The 24321-nt window shown below is 36.5% G+C and overlaps 2 protein-coding genes and 1 non-coding gene across 13 annotated transcripts; 2 read left to right on the top strand and 1 right to left on the bottom strand.

The window, feature by feature from the left end:
- The first annotated feature begins 1020 nt into the window (after positions 1 to 1020).
- LOC147495241 (uncharacterized) lies at positions 1021 to 15849 on the top strand. 11 transcript variants are annotated; one of them, XR_015197369.1, is made up of 11 exons: positions 1021 to 1169; positions 2508 to 2854; positions 4194 to 4306; positions 8206 to 8313; positions 8437 to 10184; positions 10290 to 10719; positions 11642 to 11749; positions 11890 to 11948; positions 12883 to 13264; positions 14119 to 15685; positions 15774 to 15849. XR_015197369.1 is itself a non-coding variant. In XM_086563861.1 (11 exons), the coding sequence occupies exons 7-11, from the start codon at positions 10654 to 10656 to the stop codon at positions 14836 to 14838; spliced, it is 1335 nt and encodes a 444-aa protein (XP_086419987.1). In that variant the 5' UTR covers positions 1021 to 1169; positions 2508 to 2651; positions 2745 to 2854; positions 4194 to 4306; positions 8206 to 8313; positions 8437 to 10184; positions 10290 to 10653; the 3' UTR covers positions 14839 to 15849. The 11 variants fall into 11 exon arrangements, 10 of the variants coding, with proteins under 10 accessions (XP_086419987.1, XP_086419994.1, XP_086419988.1 ...); XM_086563861.1 differs by having other exon boundaries at positions 2508 to 2651; positions 2745 to 2854; positions 14119 to 15849; XM_086563868.1 differs by lacking the exon at positions 10290 to 10719 and adding an exon at positions 11108 to 11547 and having other exon boundaries at positions 8437 to 8547; positions 10084 to 10184; positions 14119 to 15849.
- Positions 15850 to 19756: 3907 nt separating this feature from the next.
- On the top strand, positions 19757 to 22790 carry LOC147495240 (uncharacterized). Its single transcript, XM_086563871.1, has 6 exons — positions 19757 to 20058; positions 20815 to 20933; positions 21059 to 21154; positions 21811 to 21914; positions 22064 to 22200; positions 22463 to 22790. Exons 2-6 carry the CDS (start codon positions 20874 to 20876, stop codon positions 22543 to 22545), a joined length of 480 nt encoding a protein of 159 aa, XP_086419997.1. The 5' UTR covers positions 19757 to 20058; positions 20815 to 20873; the 3' UTR covers positions 22546 to 22790.
- Positions 22791 to 23630: 840 nt separating this feature from the next.
- LOC147495239 (U1 spliceosomal RNA) lies at positions 23631 to 23788 on the bottom strand. The gene has a single exon (XR_015200553.1). It is a non-coding gene; the product is annotated as a U1 spliceosomal RNA (small nuclear RNA).
- Between the last annotated feature and the right edge of the window lie 533 nt (positions 23789 to 24321).

Raw genomic sequence — 24321 nt, 5'->3', positions numbered from 1 at the left:
GCGACAAAATTTTCTTTACTTGTGGTCTGCCGAATTTCCCCGCATTTAGCTGTGTCGACATGCGGATCCGTGTCGACACACCTTTTTTTGAGATATTGCCATGTCCATGTAACCTAGATGGGAACCAAATAGGAAGATATTTAATGCATTGTGGAAAGAATTTGAAGAAAATGACACGTCTTTTGGTCTCAAAAGTCGGTACAATGGTGTGACTGAAGGTGTTCAGTGGAACAGGTCAAGGCTTGGGTTTGATTCCCGCCTTCACAGGGGAAAGGGGTCTCAAGGGATTAGTAGGAAATTAGGTCAAAGAATGCTTCGACGGATGCACTGTGGTCATTGAGGGCGTAGAGGAGTCGAACCAAGTAGGATCAGTATTTGAGGGCTGGGAGTCGAGGGTGTAGAGGAGTCGAACCAAGTAGGAGCAGTATTTGAGGGCTGGGAATGTGTTTGGGCTGCGATTCAGCCATCACTTGCGAATTCTGTTTATACGTTATCACAATTGAAATTCATCCCCATACTGATGAAATAATGTTTGCCTACCCGTTCTCATTGTCTATCTGTCTTTCAAAATTTCTCTCGTCAAACAAGTGAAACATGTCAGTGAAATAATTAATTGAGATAATAGTTGACATAATAGCAAATAGGCACAGATTAAGAGATTCATACTAATTGGGGCCACTAATTTGTTAGTCAAGGACCCAAGGACCCGTTTAAAACCACCAAATTCTAATTTTTGAGTTTGCGAATATTTAGTTTATGGAAGTAGAGTATTATTCGTATGGTTAAAGTAGGTTACTCCTGCATGTTTGTTCACGAGACATATATTGTATTTTTTTTTATTGAATTCTATCAATTTTGTTAAGTTTGTTCATTACAAGTTTAGTTCATTACAAGTTTAGTTCCTGTTCATTTTTGTTTGTACTTGCACTATGCCTTTATTTTTTTTTCGATAATATACTTGTACTATGCCTAAGTATTGTGTTTATACACTCCTGAATACTTTGTTTCTTTCCATTGCAGTGCCTGACTTCACGCAGCAGCTTGTGGAAACTGGTGCAGAAGATGATGTTTCAATGGCTCTTGTGGTTTTTTCTCTTCAATATATTTTTTTCAATCACGAACTTTGGAAATACAGGGTCAAGCACGCTCGTTGGAAAGTGACACTAAAGGTAGCCATTATTCATTACTTGTCATTGCAAACAATACCATTTTACTTTTTGATTTGACTGTGGAACAAGATTCAGATTACAAAAAATCAAACAATAAATACAATCAGAATAGGTGTAAACAGTGGGATGGTGGGACCAAAATCCTCAAATATCTAAGTACCATAGATGGTCCCATCTTGCTCCAAGATGCTCAAAAGGACAACTTGTATACTCCTTGATTCCATCTGTATGCTCTGTACAATAAAGACGATTCCTTGATGCAGTAAAGGATCAAGACCCCAACACTCTAATAACTGTAGGACACACACCCATGGAGCTTTGGACTAATTCAAAAGCTGACCAGAATCTCCAAGAAAACAGATCGCGAATAAAAAAAAAGCGATTCTTATCACTATTGAATGCTTAAGAATGATTAATTCAGCACATTTTTCTGGAGAGAACCATATTCATATCATCGTGCTTGATGTTTCTTTGAAATTTCACCATCTGCTCTAGGATACCTTAACATGTATTAAATACCCAAGAGAAGGTCCAAAGACATTTAAAAAGATTTAAGAGTTGGAGTGTGTTGCTAGACTTTAGATATAGGTGCATCTTTAGAAAATTTATGCCTCGATACATCTCGGCCAATGAGGTGTATGCCTCTTGTATGCCAGTGTTACTTTTACGTGTGTAAGGCATTTTACACACAGATCGTTTTGAGGAGTATATCCTCAAACTTCTTTCATTTCTTTCTGTTATAAATTGGTTTTGTTCCATGTTGAGCTAAGAAAAGAGAAATTGTGGATGAAGATTATGTCAATTTGCTGGATTAGTTCTCATTTTTCTGGGGGCTGTTTGTTTGGTGATAAATTTGTTTTATGCCAGCTTAATCATCTTATCATGATAACTAGCATCATAGAAGTCATCTCCACCAAAAAGGATTTATATTTTAGATACAGAAGTCTCTACATGCTGCATTGATTTCTGCATTGTTAAAAAAGTTTCTTTTAGTGAAATGGCATTTTTACTTTGCATTAGACTAAGTTATTGTATGTTTGTAACATTTCCAAGGAAATCGATAACTGTTGGGAGTTCCATGGGACAGTTCCGGAGGGCATCTAAGGGCCTTGGCTGTGCCCGAATTTTTAAGGATGTTTTTATCCTATAATGTGTATTATCTTCTGATATATAAATGTGTGAGAGAAGTCCGAAACTAAGCAAGGCCTCACACATTTTCTCTCTTCTTCTCTTTTTCAATACGTTATTATATAACTATAGCCTCTTGCCTTAATTATGTGGTAATATTCTTTTGAGTTTGTGGGTTTCTTGACGTCATATTGATTTATGTGGAAGTAGGTGTTGGAATTGATGAAGATATGCGTCATGGCAGTCCCAATTTCAGAGAAACTGGGTGGGATTGTTAAGGACAGTTTGCTCTCCGATCCTTCTGTCCACAGCTCACTTTACTGGATAATGTGTATAACTACCGAAACATTAGAGGTATGCCATATGCCCCTCTAAACCTTGAGAGACACACAACATTCCTATCCAACAAGAAAAAGTTACTTACTATTACAACTTACGTTTCAACAGAAACTTAAATTTAGCCCGGACTTTATGAAGTCGAGGAAATTGAAGGATTACGGATGTCTGTATGTTCTGCCTTAGATGTTGTATTCGCTATGCTCACTGCTTTTCCAAAGGTGTGTTACAATTTGGTTCACAATTATGTTAAATGTGTTGTCGTTTTGCGTTGCTTCCCTATTCTATCATGGCTTGTTGTGTGAACTTTGTGTTGTATGTTGTTTTCTAGAAAGACTTATTACAGGAAGTTATGCTTGCTCTTGTGTAGCTGTGTTTCGAGGCCATGAATAAGTAAGAACTAAATAAGCATGATTTCAGATTCCAAAAATGGGGTATCACATCTGTGAAACCTTTGACCAAAGGGAAATTGGCACTTTGATCGAAATAATCACCTACTCCACTGATATAGATCTATTGTCAAACTTTTTCGTGTTCCTCTCCAGCCAGAGAGGGCCTCACATAGCGGCAAATGCTATGATAGTCCACAACCTTATCGAGACAGAAGAATGAACCCAGGAACGTAACATCTCCTTCACTGACCGATGAAGGACCACACTATTCAAAATTGATGAACAAAATAACACCAGACTGCCCATGAATAAGAACAATGGATGAGAGTGAACATGCTCTCTGTTTTTGCTCCCAATTCCTACTCCGACTTATGGAGCCCACGGTTGATCACACTGGAGCCTGGACAATTTAACCTTTCAATAACTTCTACATACCATGGAAATCATCATATAAAATTTTTAATCCAGATCTGAATCTCATAAAGCTCTCAATAATCTATTTCTAGCAGCAGGAGTGTAGATTTAGGGTTTTTGGTCAAATTTTTGGATGGTATGAATCTCTTTTTTGACAACTATTCTTAAAATGCGGTTAACCTATTGCCTGGTAGGACTATAGAGGACGGATTTCATGGGGGTCCCTCGTCGTGTATATTCTGTATTTATAGGCACATGTATATTTATAATTTTTATATCCAGGTGTATCTTGGGTGTCATATTCGGCTCTTGGCACCAGTGTCGGGCACCGACTCATAACTTTCAGTGTTAATTAGCCATGGGATTAGCTTTGTGTCATTGAGAAGTACTCACCGCAAGGAAACCAGCGATAAAGTAGAAATATTTCTGAATTTTTTTGCTCAAGTGTTAATGCCTAATTCAACTTGAGTCATTAAGATATCCTAAGTGACTTATCGGTTTAGGGGTCAAGATAAAGGCATCACAGGGATAGTGGACAATTTAATTGGATATTTTTATTTCTCTTTAGCTAGTGGGTAATGGTTGCATACATTTGGTTTGAAAGTTGCACAATGTTTCTTCCCCTTATTTTAATCGCTCTTTAAAATTATGTGCATATTTTCAATATTTTCTCTCGTTGCAATTTGCAGATGGTTTGTCATGTTCTACTTGATTATTCAATTTTGAACTGAATTCCTGGTCTGGAACATTGCAGGATACTCCTTTCAGCACGCCAGTTTTTCACCAAGCAATGTTGTCATCTACACGACCAATCCCATACCGGTTGTAACAGCTGTCATTTCGTTGACATCTTATTTCTGGGATCCTGTAAGAGCTATCTACAGTGAAACCTATATTTTTCTTTGTTTTCACACAAGCGGTTGACACTAACTTTATATATATTTGCGTATGTGATTATGATATAACAGGCTTTTTTTAAACGGACATGTTATGTAGTGTTTTGAGCAGCTTATATAGTGTCTTTCACAACTTATATAGTGTCGACGTGTCATCTGTTAAACAAGTTGATCAGCGGAAATTAAAAAGTTGTTCAAGACACTAAATAAGCTGTTCAAGACACTATATAAACTGCCCACGAATATGTCCGTTTAAGAGAAAGCTTGTATGATGTAAATAGCATTTTCTATTTATAGTAATACACGGACTTACAATCCTATTTACATAAGATATTCATATCATGGTAATTTGGTGCGACTTTGAATTTGTAACTGTCCTATAAAAAACATTATCACCGAGCTTTGTCTACGGAGTTGGCATGATTTTTTTTGCTCGTAGAGATCTACTTTTGTGGAAGAACATCCTTTTCTTGGATTGCTTAAATGCTCACTGTTAAAGTTTTAGATAAAAGTTGGATAAGTAGAAAATCATAGTGTTGCATATGATCATATGAATAGAGAACAATGACAACATTAATATTGTAGAGAATAAGCATCCTATGAGCTAGGAGTACTAGATTAGATCCTCATATTGATGATATTTCATATTATATGAGATCTCATAGTATAAGGAATATTTCATAGAAATATCTCATAGTATATGGGATCTCTTAGTATAAAGAATATTTCATAGGAACAATATAATATTCCTTATGGTGGATGCTTGATTAGCATGGTGTGTGGCAGGTCTACCAACAATATCCCAACAAAACTCAGTGGCATGGTTGGATAACCCTCAATTCTGACATGGCTGAAAATTGGAGTTTCCACGACCTCTACCACGTCCATTTCTACCTGATACTCGTCTTCCGCGACCACGACCTCTTCCCAGAGTGTTATTATAGCGACTAAAAGGCGCAACTAGAGCTGATCTGTCACTTTTCTCGGAAGAAGGAAGATTAACTGCAACTCTTGATAGACGAGAATGTGTTTCTGCAAGTGTAGGGAGAGATTTCTCAGCTTGAATTTTAGATCTAACTACTTCAAATTCAGGCTCAAACTCGAGAGAAATTTCGAGACTCTGAAGTCTTGTTGTTTGCGCAAAACATCTAGGTCTAACACAAGAGGATGATATACATTTAACTCCTCACACATGCCATGTAGAAGAGCATAGTATTCTCCTAGTGTTTTATCACCTTGTTCCAGTTTTAAAATATCTTCATACAACTCAAATGTGCGAGATGAATTCTTTTCGGCCGAATAAGAATCCTTTAGGAAATCCCAGATTACCTTGGAGGTTTCCAAGAACTACACATTATTTATTTTCGATGGATGTCTCCATACTGTTCCACAACCATGTCTTGATCTGTGCATCTTCCTTGATCCAGGTGCCATTGTCATTAGACTTATCTGTTAGTTTTTCCTTTGTTAAGTACTCCAGTTTCCCTTTGGCTGTAAGGAAAACCTCTACTGACTTTGCCCATTGAAGGTAGTTAGATGTACCTTTAAGTTTCACTGATGTCATCCCTCATGGAAAAGAAGTTATTTGGGGAAGAAAAAAATTCTGGTTGATCACTTGTGATTTTCCGCTTTTGTTCCCTTTTCAGCCATTTTAATAGCTTATGACATATCTTCTTGGGTAGGTTCAAAAAAAAAAAAAAAACACTCTTGAATACTTTGAGAAGAGATAAATCGATGAAGAGAGGGTCAACAACGATGATACTAGAATAACTGGAAACTGAACTAGATCTGGGGTTTCATACTAGTGTGATAAATACTTTTACGTATGAGTTGTTTTGAGGGAATAACTGATACATCTAATGCTCTGATACCATGTTTGATTTCAGTATTAGATGCATCAGTTATATATGATGAATGAAATAATAGAAATCAACTGATAATGAAGAAGTAAATAGGAAAAGTATTGAGAGAGAATGAGAAAGATAAGAATGGTTGAGATAAATACCCAACTCTTTAGATCTCATATATTAATAGGTACATTGTTACCTTGTTACAACATTACTATAAATGAAATATTCCTTATACTATAAGATCTATTATATTGTTCCTATGAAATATTATTTATACTAAGAGATCCCATATACTATGAGATATTTCTAGATCTCATATATTGTGAAATATCCTCAATATGAGGATTTGATCTAGTACTCCTAGCTCATAGGATGCTTATTCTCTACAAATACCAACTAATAATTTTAATATATAGTCTTATTAGAATTTTGAGCATCCAATTCAAAACCAATTGGCAATAAGGGGAGTGGTCCTAGGAGCTTACATGCAATTATGCAAGGCTTTAAACCTAGGTTACATGGACACGGCAGTTTCTGGAAAAAATGTGTGTCGACACGGATACGCGTGTTGACACGGCTTAAATCGTTCAGATACGGCTGTAAAGGGAGAGGGAGAGAGAAAGAGAGAGAGTAGGAGAGGAGATGGGAGAGAGAGAGCTGCCGAGTAGGAGATGGGAGAGAGAGCACTCGCCAGTAGAAAGAGATGGGAGAGAGAGAGATTGGTTTCTTTGTAAGCCCTAGTGGGCCTTAAATTGGGCTTGTAACTTAATGTTTCAAAAGACTTCAGTTTGCCTTATATTATGGACAGACATTTCAAAAACAAATTGGGCCAATAAAACAGTACAGTTTGTAACTATGTAATATCCTGAACTTTGTAAGCTCATTTTGTATTTCTATATCATTAGTTTAATATTTTTAATATTTGTTTTGTATGTAAGATAAGACTTTTCTCCCCAATTTATTATTGTTTTTCTGAAAAAATTTCTAATTTCTAATTATTAAAAAAAAAATTAATTATTCCTATCCGTGTCCCTGTGTCGATCTCTTATAGCTCACCGTGTCAATGTAACCTAGCTTTAAACTCTTGATGTCGGAATACAATATAGAGAACACGCCCTCTCACGCATGACGTTACTTGAGCCTAACACGTGGACTAACATTTAATGTGAGAGAAATTGGCCGTTGGACCAAACTGAAATAGCATACTACCATTTTGAATTTTTTGGAGCATCCAACATAAAACATATTGGCAATGAGTGGAGCGTCCCCAGGTACTTATATTGTAATACACAAGGCTTTAAACTCGCGATGCGGGATTGTAATATGTATCTCAACGTAGAGTATTCTTTATACACAATCAAAAGATAATGCCTCTGTTTTAGAACATCCGTATTTATCCTAATCTAAAGAAAAGATGCTTCCTAAATAATCTCTTACGCCATGTTACACATAATTGTCATGCATCACATTTAAGAAAAGCACAAGTTACTCTTTTCGCAAGTACTTGTGAAAGTAAGAGAACCTTTATAATTTTATGCCATTTTTATGTTTACGTTATACTTTTGTTATTGGGGTAATTGTGGTAGGCAGAGATATTTTGGTGTGAATATTTCACTAGTATGCTAGACATTCAGTGGGAACTGCTTAATGGTTATGCTATAAAGAAGTCTTATACACCAATACACATTTGGTCTCCCCCCTTCCCGCCCCGCAAGGTATCATTACAAAACGGTTCTCTGGTCTATTCGAGCACTCTCTCTCAACAATGACGCATGTCTAAAGCTGCCACTGCTTTTGAAAAATTCCATGTGTTCTCGAATAGTATATGCCTATATCATTTAATTTCGGTGGCTAGAGGTGTTCTTTGATGCCGAATGTATGCTTCTTCTTGACTTCTCCTTGTTTCATTTTCTCTCTCTGCCACTGTTTTCCATCTCTCTCTCTCTCTCTGGGTTGGTGGCCTTCCATTTCCCGGTGTCTGATAGGGTTTTAATTGAAGGATTTTGAATTGTACATGTAGGCAATACAAGTAGGTGCTGCTAAAGTTCTATCGGTGTTGTGCGTTATAGCGGAGAACACACAACCTTATAAGTTTGGGAATGTCTCCCTTGTGTCAGATGATAAGCAGGTATGACATGCTTGAAAACTTGCTTTACTGCCCTTGTTATTGTTTGTTTGTGGTCACTGTTGAAAAATTCGTTATACAGCTATCGTCTAATTTTTGTTTTAATTCTTTTGTGGTTTTCTACAGGTAACAAATCTAAGATGTTCAATTTACGACATCTTGAGCGAGGAAACACCTAAAAGTTAAGATTTATTTGTTGCTATTCTGAAACTTCTCACATCTGCAGCACGTTATCAGGTCTGTTTTGCATATTTTGCTCTTACCAGAGATATTTCATGCGTCAAACTTTACATGAAAAGGTTCTTAACTCATCCATATGAATGAAAATGATAAGAAATAAGTTAAGGAACATATCAAGAATTGTGAAGGCAACAGTGAAACCACAACACAAATAAAGACAACTGACATACATGATGGGTAAAAAGAAATCTAACAGACTTCCCCTTTTACTTATATGTGAAAACAGAGAGTTAAAGCTTAATCACAATCATCTTGTTGACAATAGGAACAATATCATCATTGTTTTGAGAAGCACAAAAGAGCCTGAGGCGCCAAGCCTCTTAGAGGCTTAAGGAAAGCCCTCAAAGTCAAAAAAGGAAAAAAACTTGAAATTTCAAGAAACTGAATAACGAAATATATGCGATGCAACATGTCCTGCGACTAATAAAGCTAAAACAAACTTAATAACTATTGAGGCTATAGGCTATCCCTTTGTGGGTATACTATCAACTATGAAGCATGGACGTGGACGCGGCGACGCATGCATATCTTAAAAAAGTAGGACGCGGACACAGCAAGGATGCAGATATTAAATAAAATTTAAAAATTTATTTGTATTTATGTAGCATTGGGTTTAGGGTCATATATCATAATTTATCAAGATTCAAAACCACAAGAACAATAAAAAGAGTGGTTGTTGGGGGTGAGAAACTTTGCAGACTTTTGGAAGCGACTTATGAAGTCTGTTTAATTGTACTTTTGGGCTTTTCATTTCTTTTTATTCCATTCCAGTCCTAATCCACGTCCATGATGTGTCCAATCCGCATCCAAACTGCTGTGTCACGTGGGACGCGCATGTGCTGCGTCGGACACGTGTCCAAGCCGCGTCTGACATGTGTCCGACACCGACACAGTGAAATTTTTGCCGTGTCCTTGCTTTAGAGACTATCAGACTACACAGAATGATGTAAAGTTTCTTTGAATATTTGAGGGGGTGTGGAGGGTTAATGTGGGGATACTATATAGCCTTAATACGCCTCAGTGCTTAGCCTCAAGGTGTGCACCTCATACCATAGAAGCGTAAGCTTCTTGTACTACCTCTTGCTTTGCCTCAACTCCCTCAAGGTGTGCACCTCATATCATAGAAGCGTAAGCTTCTTGTACTACCTCTTGATGTGAAAAATGGTTCTGAGGCTCCGAGGCACTCCTCAATGTGTGTTTTTTGTTTTGGAAAAAAAGAAAAGAAAAAGAAAACACTGAATAGACTTTTGATTGTCACTCCAAAGACAGTGCCTCTCGAAATGTGTCTTTCTGTCTTTTTAAGCTGAATCCCCCCTGCACCCCCAACAAAGAGCAAAGGGATTAAGATCTTATTTAAATTACCTCCAAATTCAGTTTCAGTCATTTTGAATATCCAGATATGTCTGTCTCTTAATTTTTCTAGGGATACAGAAATATTTACGAATCTTTCTTGCTGCCTGCTTTTCTTGTATCTATAATAGCGCCCAAGGAGAATGTAGTAACTCCTTTAAGTATGGCGACATTGTTAAACAGCCGCCAGTGAAAGCCTCTTTACAGTCATTGGAGTTGAAGAAAATTAATATCATAGATGCATTACTCCACTATGTCCAAAGCTCAAAAGATTTTATTGAGAGGTTTGTTATTTTGCCAGGCTGATGATTGCTTTATCTTTTATTCTATGTTGTATGATTTTATCCCTGAAAATGTGATTGCATTATTTGATATTTTCTTATTTCCAGCCACCCCCATTTACTACTGCATGTGCTAATCTTCCTAAAAGTACTATGGAAAGGGACTAGTCAGTATGTGCAAATATTGGAATTGTTTAGAACCTCAGAAGTATTCTGGAGGTCCTTGTGCTCCATTTTGGAAGTTGCAAGCAACAAAGATCCTCATCGAAATTTGACTGGAAATGACTCACCAAGCCTTGCATACAAGTAACAATGTCAATCGGCTGTAATAGAAATAATGGCATATGACTTGTTTTTAGAGAAAAAACTATTACAAACTGAATCTTCTATAGAACAGACTTTTGAAAAATCTTAAGCTGCTAGTCCAGCCAATGTACAGAATATAGTTTTAGCGTGGTGTGAATCTACAGCCATGGAAAACCTGATCAAGTCATATGCATCTTGTGAATATGACAGTGAAATACATTTTCAAGCAAAGGTACCCTTGTTAAGTCCCATTTTTTATGCTTTTGTTTCTCTCAGTTACATCATGTATAAGTGTGTTCTCATTTGGTTTGCATATCTTTGCCTTAGCTAGAAGGATTTACTTCTAACAAATAATATTTAATCTGAATTACAAAGAAAAGGCACTGAATTTTGTAGGGTATAATAAATTATTAAATTTCATATATTATTTTCTCCGATTTTATTTTTTATTTTTTATAAACTAATACCCCTCTGCGACACGGTGACACATGTTTGCTTCCCATTACCTTACATCTCCTCCAACTGTTCTTCTTCTCAAGTCTCAACTCAACCCATAGAAGTTAATCCATATTGTTGTTTTGGTATATTCCGATCCATTTCTTTTCCTGTAAATTTTGTAGGATTTTCTTACGTGACAACAGTGACCAGTTGTGTACAGCAGATTCACTCTTGTGGGGTTAGAAATAGTATGCAAATGAGAAAATAGGAATGCAAAAAAAAATAAAAATAAAAATTAAATGTGCTCTTTGGAGTTGGAATGGGTAATATTGTCACTATTGGAGATTAGGACAAGAGTGGAACCTGGTGTATCTGATCTGGCTCAAAACTGCTGGTCCACCTACCAAAAGTCCAAAAGAATGGATATGGTGTGGGTCGACTAGGCGAACCTGAATCTGTTCATGTTGCTGATCAACAGTCTAATTTTGTCGTCATATGCTGCACACATTTTTGTCTGATCTGGTGGTCATGTTTTCAAACCTGACCGATTGAGTGGTCTATGTCTTAATGACCCTGATGCTTGTTGAAGTGCCATGTGTCCAGATATGGAGGGGTCCACGAAGTATGTACATGTGTGGAGTAATAATATTTTTTCGTATTATTTTCGTTTGTGGTATATTTACTGATGTGTTGAGCTTATGTAAATGAGCTTTCAGATCGCCTCGAATATGTTCCTGGTGCATGTGATGGAGAAAGTAATTACTGGAGACACTGGGAGTTTGTCTTTATCATTACTTAGGAAGATTCAATACATTTCAAAGGAGGTTGGTATACTTCCTGTCTTTGCAATGCAATGATATGGCATCCTTACGCATTAATTAGTTGCTTATTCAACTAATCAGATTTAGATGTTTCCTTAAATGAGTATTTCAGCCTAAGTCTTTTCTAATTTTCTCTATCACAGTTATGCGGGCAACCTGCATTTTCTGAACTTCTAGTTCAATATTCACAGCATGGTTACAGGTAGAGTGCCACATAATTTGTCAGTCCAACTATTATTTTCTTATGCCACTACAATTTAGTTCTAAAATGCATAGTCCTGATTAGTCATTTTAAATTATACTGATGCTTGTTATATGGGATCGAGTTTGGATAATCAGCCCAGTTTGGATCGAGTAACAAACATGTATTAATAGTACTATCTTTTTCCTCTGAACTCCGACTAAAAGCTTTTTCCCCTGTTTATTTCTCGCCAAACGAGTTACATGGCCTAATTTCTACTGAAGGACCCTATGTTCCTTCACCCGGGCGGAATGATATGGTCTCCCGTAAAGTTGAAGTTGACTAGGACCTGAGATCAAACTTAGGGTTGACCTTGATTTCACTAGTTTAATGATTTCAGATTCTGATCAGCTCCGGCATGCTTTACATGCGATGGATGTATATATAAATGTGAATGGCATATCAGAAATTCAGAAGTGGAAGAAGTATTATTGGGGTGGCAATAAATATTTCATTTCTAAGTATGAAGGTGTAATTGTTTCTACACAAGTTGACGAAATCAAATATTCCAAAGAACAAGGAAAATCGTATAATATCTGTTGGTATCATAACAAGATGTTTTGAGTTCCAAGATCTATTGGAAGTTGTGCTTTGTGACACTCTTGTTATTCCAGTCACAATCCCAATCATAAATAAGAAGGTAGGCTCCGCCAGTGAGAAGAAGTTAACTAACAGGTCCAGGAGGATGGGGGATCAGAAGGCTGGTCTGGAGAAAATGATAAAGCATTTATGAACATTTCTATTTTTAATATTGCTATGATCCCTCGTTTGAAGTGTTTCTTTCAATTTTATCTGTTAATTTGATACTATGAACATTTCAGTTTGCATATGCTTTGGGTTCGGTTTGTTCTGTTACTTTATCCAATTTCTTCAATTCATCTATTTCTGATTGCAGTGGAGGTAAGGAGCTGAATAGTTTAATACTCAGCGATCTCTACTATCATTTACAAGGTGAACTAGAGGGTCGTAAGATGAATTCTCCACCATTCAAAGAGCTCGCCCAGTTTCTGCTGCAGTCGAATTTCTCTCAGACCGAGCACAACTATAAAAGGGACTTTCTGGGTCATGTCAGTGATGTTTACGTGTTTGACCTTGTATGCATACGAAAAGATCTGGGTTTACCGTTCTGGGACCATTCGAAGTGGGAGGCATCGAAAGCGATAGTGGAAAAGATGTTGTCATACATGCAAGATGCAAACTTGATGTCATTTTTCTTGAGTTCCAAGCTTCGTGCGTTGAAGGCATTGGCAACCATCTTATCTGTGTATGGGGGGAATGTAAGTTTCCGAAATAAAAACCAGTGTATCACATGCACCAAATATAATCAGTTGTATGGAGCAGTCCCCACAGTACGCAGACATGCATTATGGTACATCTCACCTTATTTTCAGTCTAGAGTAGGTGTGCGTCCCATGGCGAAATGTTGAAACACCACAACCTGACCACTCGTCCACTGAGCAAAAATCAAGATTGTTTGTTTCTTCCGTTCATTGTCTTGACAATGTGCACAACACATGCACTGTTAAGATAACAGTGTTGCAAGTGTACAAACCTTTATAAGAACCATCTTGACCTCCCATGGACAAGTGGTCAAGGTTTCGTTGTTTCTCTATGTGACACTATCACGTGTTTTTAGTTTGGCATGTGGGGAGGAAAATGAAGAAATAAATATAGACATTAGCAATGAAACCTGTTTGTTGTAAGGGCCTGGAGACTAGTATATGGTACATAATTTGACAACTTCCTAATCATTTTGGAAGTAAAGTTTGCTCCTACCATCACCACTCATGGCCAGTAAACACCAACAGGCCCCACTTAGGGCTATACTCATGGGGTATAATTCCCACCACCTAAGAAACGATTCATCCATGGCTCTGTTACTAAACTCTCAAGGAGCCGTCCACATCATTTGTAGATACTGTCTCATGTTATTTTCACGCATTTATACACTCTGGATTTGGTTCGGTACTGTGTTGATCTGGTGATGCTGTCTTGGTTGGTTGATTTTAGTTTGGTTTTCATTTGTGCGAGTGACATATTTCTGTCACAGGAAACTATTATGTTAGTCAAATCTCGAATGCAAATATGCATTGATTTTTTTTTCTTGTTCTCTTTTTCCATGCTCTTGCAGTGGACTGAGATAAAGACAGGATCAATTGGTAGAGGGATGTCTGAGACACTCCTTAGCTCATGCGTTGAAGGTGTATGCAAATGTTTGCAGACAACTGTAGAATCATTAGTTTCTGCTGTGGGACCTTCTGCAGATATTATCAATTTCTTTGGAGCACAAGCAGAATTACTTCTCTGTTTAATCAGACTATTATGCAAAAGGTTTTCAGAGAAAACAAACAGGCTGCTCTCTTTGCGTATATTTGCACTTGTCTTGAAAACTTCAGCTACCAGCCTTAGAGTGCTGTGCAGCATAGTACCATCAATGGATGCACTTGTTGCGATCATGAACTTCTTTCTTCTGGCACTTCTCTTGTCAGCTGAGTGCTTTCAGTCCAGTTCAAGTTTTCAAGAAAAAGAAGATAAGAAATCTGCTGAAGCCTTCACCGAAGTTTCTCTCCTGTGTCAGGGGCTGTTACCAATTCTCTGCAGCTGTACGGAAATTGTCGACTGTTGTAATCTTTCAGTGGCTTTGATGGACCTAATACTGAATGGTTTCTTGACCTCTAGTACTTGGTTACCCATTATTCAGAAGCATCTAAGGTTGCAACTTGTCATTCAGAAGCTTCGAGAAAGGGATTCTTTCCCATGCGTTTCGATAATTCTGAAATTTCTTTTGACCCTTGCAAGAATTAGAGGAGGGGCAGAGATGCTTCAAACTGCTAATTTTTTTCTCTCTTAAAGTGCTAATAAATATATTATTGGACCAGAAGACTGTCTTCTCTGTTCAAAATGGAAGTGGGGTTCCAATCTCAACAGGTGAAGATGAAAAGCGTCAGCATATATGGGGACTTGGCTTGACTGTTGTCACAGTAATGATATATTCTCTTGGAGGCAGTTCGTCATGTGTTGATTTTGTGGACACTGTCATACCATACTTCTTCTCTGAGAAAGATTATGTAATGTTATATCATCTTGATCTTCCATATCTTCCATCTGATGTTCTTGGAAAAAAAAGAGCTCGGACTCAGAAGACACAAACTTCTCTAACTGCTCTGAGGGAAATAGAGCATACTCTCATGTTCATCTGCGTAGCTGCAAAACATCGGAAGTCGTGGCTTAAATCAATGAAGGAAATGAATTCACAGATAAGAGAGAGAAGTATTCATCTTTTAGCATAAGCAGGGGAGCTCAGTGCATTGCGGAATCTTCTGGCAGGACTGCACCTCTCCTGTGCCCTCCGGTACTTAAAGAGGAGGTTGACTTGAACAGAAAACCTTCATTTATTAACTGCAAACATGGGTGGTTTTCTCTTTTGCCTATTGGGTGCATGCCTAGAACTCATAGTCGTGTATTTTCAAGCATTGTGTTGGTTCCCTTTTGTGCGGATCAGACAGCTCAAAGTGATTTGGTTTCTCACACACATTTTTCGGATGTAGTCACAATTCAGATTTATAGAATTGCAGTTCTTGTTTTGAATTTTCTGTCTGCAAGCCACTGAAGCAGCCAACAGGGCAGAGGAAATGGGATTCATAAATCTTGCACATTTTCCCGAACTTCCTATGCCTGAGATTCTGCATGGTTTACAGGTGATGTAGAATGATTTTATTTCTTACACTTTTCAGGGTGCTAGACCTAGATGTAAAGGAACTGAAGCTATATACTTGGCCACTGTAGAAGTCACTCCAACATATATACTTCATGAATGCTGATGCGGAAAGAGAAAAAGAAAAACTATATGGTTTTTTCCATAGCCTCGGTTGTATGTTTTTCAAATAAAGAAACAATTTACTGCAGCCATCAAATAACAAATTTCACTGGCTCAACCTAGTGAAAAGGAAGGGGAAATAAAAACTGCGAATGTTTTAAGATTATTGTGGCCTATGATGCATGGATACTCCTAAAATGCCATTGCACCTGTATCGGTCAGGTACGATACCGATACGGGTACTAGATACTTCTAGGATTTGTGGCTGACCTAGAAATATTAACATAAAACTTTCAGTGCTGCTTGATGATTGTGTTCTTGCAAAGGGAAAACAGTCCTGTTTAGTTGGGGTGCAAATAGATGTTATGTGGTGTTGGGACATTCCTTTAGATATCAGTGTTTCTGCAGCTTCTCAGTTTCCTGGGATTGCTCTGGGGGGGAGGGCTTGATAGAACTGGTATTGGAATCTTTCAAACTCATATTTTTGATCTTTTAACGTGTCCTTGCATACATTCGTAATTTAAGGAGTGCCTCGCCAAGTAAAGAAATTAACGTACTAGTATTACCTTTTTGAATCTCATTCTAAGCTACACTGACTTATTTTTGTGGCAAATCATCGAGTAATTTGCATATAGGGCTACAAAATTACATTATTTACAATTTTCAACTGTTAATTTCCGGTGTGGCAATGTACCTCTTAGTCCAGAGCCCAGGCCTGCAAATCCATAGTCAAAAAACTCAAGTTAGGATCAAGAAGTATCATGAATAGAATGTCAAAGTTATACTCGAGTGTTTCGTGTCAAACCTGGATCTTGCCATCAGCAAAGATCATATCTCCATCTGAATCTGATGTTGAAGAGAGCGGGATTGTAAACTATGAATTCTCGTTTATCTACGGAAGTGGGAGTGTATGTTACTATGTAAGATTGTAAGCAACAAATAAAACTTACTGCAGGTTTTTTTATAAAACAAAATGAAGTTATGAGTTCAGATTGTCTTGCTCTTAATTTTGAGATTTCCATTTTGATTGTTTGCAAAAAATAGCACTGCAATGTTGAACTTTCAAAGTTTTTAAAATGAAAAACATGCTATGATCACGAGTGTATCAAAACATCAAACATTTTGCACCCAAAAAAAAACATCAAATATTTTGACGATATATTCTAAACATTCACAGAAAACCCACCAGAGAGAGCTCCACTCCATGTTCCTTGTCCTCAAAGCAACCTTCAAGAAACAAAGTATCAGTTTCATGTGAAATAAGAATACTAACAAAATGGAAATAGTGGGACTCATGTAAGTATTTAACCTTGGTCTAAAATTGTTATACAAATAACATTTAACAATTTCAGCATTTATCTTTTGGCTATAGATTGAAACTTTAGAGATTTGACTTCATTATCAAATTCCACTCTGGCTAAGATTCTTAATTACTCTTGGCTCGTAGAGCATGAGATTCCTCTAGTGGTGAATGCGTTTGGGTGGGCTACTTCTTATGGCTGATCTCTAGAGGAGAGCATCAGTGTCGGTTCTGAGTTTCTGGTGGCCCGAAACCAACTCTTAAAATGTGGCCCTATATGTGTAAGTTCACATGTCAAAAACTAAAATCAATGCATTTTTTGTCTAGTGTTATTATTTGTTATCTCCTCTTTTTAGTCGAATTTCTTTTTGTTTTATTGTTTTATGTAACAAATAAGATTTTATGCATCATTTGACTTCTTAATATATGAAATAGCAAGTGGATTTAATAATTTCATTACCCATATATAAGCTTCAATTAAGCTTATAACTATATTGTTCTTATTAATAAGTGTATATTGCAAGGTGGGCGTTAAACTGTTACAGTAGACTCTAGTGGTGGACTGGTGGCCCTTTACTTTGCCAAAATAATGGGGGCCCAAAGCGCTTGCTTGTATGGCTTTGCCTTAGGGCCGGCACTGGAGAGCATATAAATGTTGAAATGGTTGATTTTGGGATACGTCCAATAAGAGATAGAGATGTTACTAATTCCTTGGCTTATTTTTATCTACAAATATACTTTCTTCATTAGTTAGGCATCCTTAAGTTCTTTAGATAGAGCTGAATGAGAATCAAATGTCTTCAAATAACCTTGACATTTAGATATACAATTATTCAAATATAACTTTTTGGATAACTATCTACTGGTTTGATTTCTGTTGAATATGGATGATTTGCCTTCCATTACTTCATATATCATCTATCTGAAATGTACGATTTTCTGGGGAATGGGAAAACAATGCAGTATTCGGGGTTGATCTTGTTAAAACTAGTGGTATGAGGGGTTTTATTGTGCCATGGTAGAGGTGGTAGAGGCCCTTTCGAGTCTTAGGCATGTAACATTTGTCACTGGTTTTGTAGTCAACAGTATAAAAGACATGATCACTAGAGGAAAATGGTTTCATGTAGTCTCCAAATGTTAGCGGATTTTTTAGCTTTTAGAGTATCAACACAATTGTAGTTGTTTGCTTTATTAGCTTTCACATATATGCTAAGTAGAAGGCTACTACTTCTTATAACACCATGAGATTTTGTAGGCAGCCATTCGCTACGGACCATAACTTAAAATATTTTGATCGGAGATCCATTGATCTCCTCTCTATGTAGATTAGTAAATACATTAATTGCATATTTTAATTTAATTTATACATTATTTGATTTCCATTTTTTCCGCACTACTAAAAAAATGATTTGTAATTACGGCTAAAATAAAATATTTAAAAAATAATTAAAATATAAAAGCCGTCATGAAACAAGTTTAATGTCATTTTTTCATTAAAGAAACAATCGCCGTCATTATAGAGCCCGTTATAAAAGTTTACAAAAACCGTCATTAAACTTATGACGGTTTTCGTAAAAACGTTATGTACTTCAAAGGTGTTATGTCAAAAATAGGGATAAAACCGTCGTAATAGGTAGTAAAATATTGACTGTTACATAATAACCAGTTCAATTTGTGACGGTTTTGGCAAAGCTGTCATAACAATATACATTTTATGGAAAAAAAATTATTTAATAAAAATTATTTAATATCCTAAAAAATTAAATAAATCATTTAACATGTATACAATCAAACTCCACTGAAAACAACTCACCGTGATCACAAATGTAACAAACTAGCCAGATCGTGATTCATTCACAAAACATAATCCTTTACATTCCACCATCTCAAAATATTACATACATTTAACCAAAAATATGTCTCAACAAGAACGGTTTGCATGGGTTGAGTTTTATTCATCGAGCCTTGTCCAAACTTAACCTGCAAAAATCAAAGTTGCACCAAGAAAAAAGCACGAAAAGGAAAAAAACGTTATTTGAATTGAAAGTGATAACACTAAATGGAATTGCTAAACACTTACAGTAGCAAGACTAGGTGCTAAAGAGTGTTTCCAACCACTACTAGAATCAACTTATGGGGCAGCAAGTATGCAACTAACTAATCAATCCACTCAAATGTATAAACCCTAGCTATTGGTCATAAGACAAAGACCTTTATGTCGAACACTTTGTAACCGAGTTGGAGACCAACTCATACGGTATTATGTGCACTTTTAAGTCAATTGCTTGAACATGCAAGAGAGGTAGCTTACCTGACCAAAATGTCATAGCACGTCAGTTAGCCCATTGTGAAATGCAGATGCTGGTGAAGCGTCCATGCGTTTCACTTCATCAAACAAAGTTTCAATTTGAATCTATACATTTTCCCTACTCCCCATAAGAAGTCTATGAGCAATATCATGCACCTGATTGATTATCAGAATGTTTTCCTAGCTAGTATCAGTATGTATAATTCTGGCTTTCACATCTCACAAGCACACACAAAATGTCCAAGCCTTTGAAAGATCAATCACTACACCAAATTGATAAAAAAAAACAACAGCCACAACCCGGTATAAACGACGGTCGCTAACGTTCGTAAAAATAATAGGGGCATTAGCCGTCCTAGCGTGAACATGAAAAATTGAGCTTCTCGGGGGCTCACGAAAATTTAGATTTAAGAGGCCCCAACCCAAAATTTCAGTTCCGCTTATTCCGAAATATTAGCAGGATTGAGAAAGGAACCTATCGAAAATTTTCAAAATAGAGAGAGGGAGAAAACTAGTAGATCGTTATTTTGTGAAATTCATATTCAAAGATTAAATCTTTGAGTTGTTTTTAGTAAAGATTGGTCATTTGGTCGACTTTTTCTCCTACTCATCTCATTTGGTTGTTTTCTTTCTCCTTCTCGTTCAGGTAATATCTTATTCCCCTTCAATTTCGTTACGGATCAATTATTCCTCTTAACTTCGATTTTGGTGGATTTATTTTCGGCTCAGTCATCAATTGTTCATTTTCAGGAAGTGGTGTATGCCATTGCTAGTTCAACTAAAAAAAACCGAGTTTTTCTTAAAAATAGAAAAATTCAATCTTCAATTCATTAAAAAAATTGGGGTTGCTCAGTTATTAGGTGTACGTTATATTTATTATGTGATTGAACTTTATTAGTATGTATGTTTTCATTCTGTTGTTGATTATTAGTTATTAATTAGTAAGTTAAGAGAAGTTCTTTCGTTTTTACCTTAAGCCTATGGCTATATAACCTGGTGGTTCCATGTATGGAGCATCATAGTGAACTTGTGCAAAATAAGTAATTGGTTGTGTTTCTAGCAATGGATAGCGTTGTTCGCTTTTATCTTTTACTTAAGTCTGCGTTAGGCCAAAGTCTTTTGAAGGTGGCTATGTGGTAGTGGAATGAACTTATTTATACATGATAGGATATTGTATACATGGAAAAGCCATTAAGTAGTATATTATTTGTAATCAACAGTATAAAAAGCATGATCACTAGAGGAAAAGAGTTTCATGTAGTCTCCAAATGTTAACGGACTTTTTAGCTTTTAGAATATCAACACAATCGTAGTTGTTTGCTTTATTAGCTTTGACATATATGCTAAGACTTCTAAAGGGAACAAGTACTGTGAACTTTCTAATTGGTTATTGCATATGCAGATAACTCAGGCAGAGAGCAGAAAGTAAATAGCTTGAGCTTGATTTGATCTTATTCTGGCATGGGTTGGAAAGCAGCTCAAAAGCTGATACAGAACTGGAGAATTCTTAGAGGAGACAATGTAAAAGAAAACAATAGATATTTTGGTCTATCTAACTTGATATATATATTTGTTTCTCTTCTTTTAATTTCCATCTGCTCGGGCGTTATTTTTATTATCTTGCCCTTCATCACATTGTTATGCAGGTGATGATAATCAGGGGAAAAGATAAAGGCGAGACTGGTGTCATAAAGCATGTCATTCGCTCTCAGAATCGTGTTCTTGTTGAAGGCAAAAATTTGGTAAGATTGAGTTTCCTCGTCTTAGGGATCTCTCTTTCCTTTTTCTTATTCTCTTTCTAATACATCTAAAATCATGCTATCCCTTGATCTTGTTTTTGTAAGTTTGTGTCGTCGCAGTATCAGGAGGATGTCCTTGTTTAACATGCTTTATTATGGAATACGATTCCGAAGTCTCGGACACAGTAAATTTCTAGAAAATGGAACTTTCCTATTACATATTTCTTGTGTCGAACTACATATAACGACTTATGTGATACTCTACCTTGCAATTTGCTGGAGTAGGCACATCTAGCTTGCCATATTTTCTTTTTGATCAATAAAACATATATTAATTCCCAAAAAAGTAGCTAATCCTTAGCAGGTTGCTAGTGGTGGCTAATAACAACCCCACAACATAACCTAACTACACGAAATGATTTACAAATCTAAAGTATCCAAATTACAGATAAAGTTTTGAAATCTAAGTTTCCTAAAAAGATTGACACTTCTTGACTAATTATACAAAAGCTTCTTGATTTCCACCAAGATCTTATGAACTTCGCCATTTCTGCCTACCACCACAGATTTTATAGGAACAATACTTTTGTTTATGCAATTCTTGCATTTCATCTATAATATGGTGACAGGTGAATTGATTGGAATATATGAATTTTCAGGTGAAGAAACACATCAAGCAAGGGCAGGGTCATGAGGGTGGAATATTCACTGTGGAGGCACCACTTCATGTGTCAAATGTTCAAGTTCTTGACCCTATTACAGGGTATGTATTCGATGTTATACCTTTTATTTAAGGTTTTGAATAGAGAAGGTATATGATTATCGAAAAAAAAAAGGAAAATAGAGAGGATATATAATTTGCATTACCACTTGTTCCCATATTCATTGGTGTCCTTATTTTTAATTGTTCAGGAAGCCCTGTAAGACTGGAGTCGAATATTTGGAAGACAGTACGAAAGTAAGAGTTTCTAGAGGGGAAGGAACATCAGGATCCATTATTCCTCGTCCTGAGATTTTAAAAATAAGGACCGCACCTAGACCTACTATAGGTATTTATTACGTTGCTCATCACTTTTCATGTTGTTCTCGTGTGTAATTAAAGTAAAGCTTTCATGAGTTATCAACAAATGCTTCTTTCCTTCAATTATTTGATGCTTTTTATCTTCCGCTAGAAGAAAAAAAGAATAAGTACCTATTGAGGGTGATGTTTCTGAAAAATCTCACAGAAACTAATGAAATGTGAACCTTCCTCGGTAGAGATCTAGCATATTGGAACTTGTTTTAATGGCCTTCTTTTTGGTTAATTTGCAGCTGGTCCCAAAGATACGCCAATTGAGCTTGTCTTGGAAAAGACTTACGATTCCAAAACTGGAAGGGGCATGCCAAACTTATAGAACTTCTGACAAGTGTATCTGTGCAGAAGTTTGACTGGATTGGGATGCTACATGAGATTTGCCTGTGATTAAGAGATTCTGTGGTGCTAAGTGATATTTACATTTTACTTGTCATTAAACTATGATTTTTTTTTTTTTGCTTATTTGTTGTGCATCCATGTCTGCCAATGGAAGCTTATATTTTGATATCTATTTAATATCATAAATTTTGCTCTGGATTTTCCAGTCAAGTTTAGTATTCTTGATTTCTTGTTCACTAATTTTTATGTTAATATTGAACTTTTGATAAATTAGGCATAGAGACAGATATTTGGTAATGTGGGCCAAGTGTCACCGGACTCAAATGACTCAATATTTTGGCAGCATTTTCTGGGCTCGTGGCTGTGCAACTAACAATAGAAATTTGAAATGAGCTAAGGCACTTCTATATCCATTGTGACGCTAGATAAAATAAAATAAAATAAACAATATACCGGAAAGAAAAACCAAACAAAAGGAAATTTATGTGACGGGATAAAAACTTTGTGGAATCTCGTTTCTATTATTTTAAAAAGAATGAAAATATTACATCGTTAAATCTCCATTACATCTACCACAAATATGGATGGATTGATTCCCATGATACTGCCAGGTCAGACCAGGTGGACATAGGCTACTAAACTGTCAATTGCCTAGTTGGGCTGCAGGCACATCAAGGATTTTCTCGAGTTAGACACGGGAAAATGGAAATCAAATAATGTATAAATTAAGTTAAAACCTACCATTACTGTATCTACTAATCTACATAGAGAGGAGATCAATGGATCTCCGATCAAAATATTTTAAGTTCGGGTCCAGAAGCGAGGAGATCAATATATATATTCCTCGATTTAATGAGGAAAAACAAATAAATCACGCCATATATGCATGATACAAAAATCGCCAACTAATATTTTTGGTTTCGGGATTGGTAGTTGGTAGGTACCGAAGTCCTCGGATTAAGCTTTGAAAGGTTTTCCCTTAAAATCTGATATTGAGTCCAAAGATAAACAAAGAATTTAGTTACCATGATTCACGATTCAAAACTTTGAATACAAATTTGGTAGGCCGTATAACGCGAGCGTTCCCCCTTTACAACAAATTATGACGTAGACTATCCCACTTTGAGATATCTTAGGCGAGCGCCCCTCCTAAGTGTAATGGAGGTCACTAACCTTGGCCATGGACCTTCTTGATTCCCCATTGACCCCGTCCAGGTAAGTACGTTTGCATGTATTATTTAGTTTGATTTTCTACAATCGTCTCACATGACATCTTGTATGCTTATTCGATGTGGGACTAAAACCACGATTGACATGTTGTCTGCTGAAGACGTGCACAACTGCACTCTACAAAACATTAGATACGTACTAGCCGTTTACCATGGTGAACCTGATTTAAGACCCTAACTTTGCCCAGATCTCTTATCTAAGCGAGATACTAGTGTATGCTTGTGTGAATGTAGAAGTAACTCCAGAGATGATCCTGAGTTAGCACTAATAATGCAAGCTAAGTAAATAAAATGAGGCCTCCCCCTGGTTTGTGAAACTTGATAAAAATTAGCTGACTTTTACCAAAACTAAAATGAAACTTACACTATGTGTACTTTAGATCGCTCCCTTTGAACAATTTTTTGTACTTTTCAAAGGTGTTATAAGAGGCTAGTTCAGTTTCTAAGCTTATACACACCGTTGTAATCTAGTTTGAATGCCTATTTGAAACAAGAAGTTCAAACTTCAAGCCTTTGGAAGTTCATCG

The sequence above is a fragment of the Coptis chinensis genome, chromosome 6, assembly GCF_015680905.1.
Source record: "Coptis chinensis isolate HL-2020 chromosome 6, ASM1568090v1, whole genome shotgun sequence".
Lineage (NCBI taxonomy): Eukaryota > Viridiplantae > Streptophyta > Magnoliopsida > Ranunculales > Ranunculaceae > Coptis > Coptis chinensis.
The sequence above is the reverse complement of the archived record's forward strand: the minus strand, read 5'-3'. Positions and strand labels throughout refer to the sequence as shown.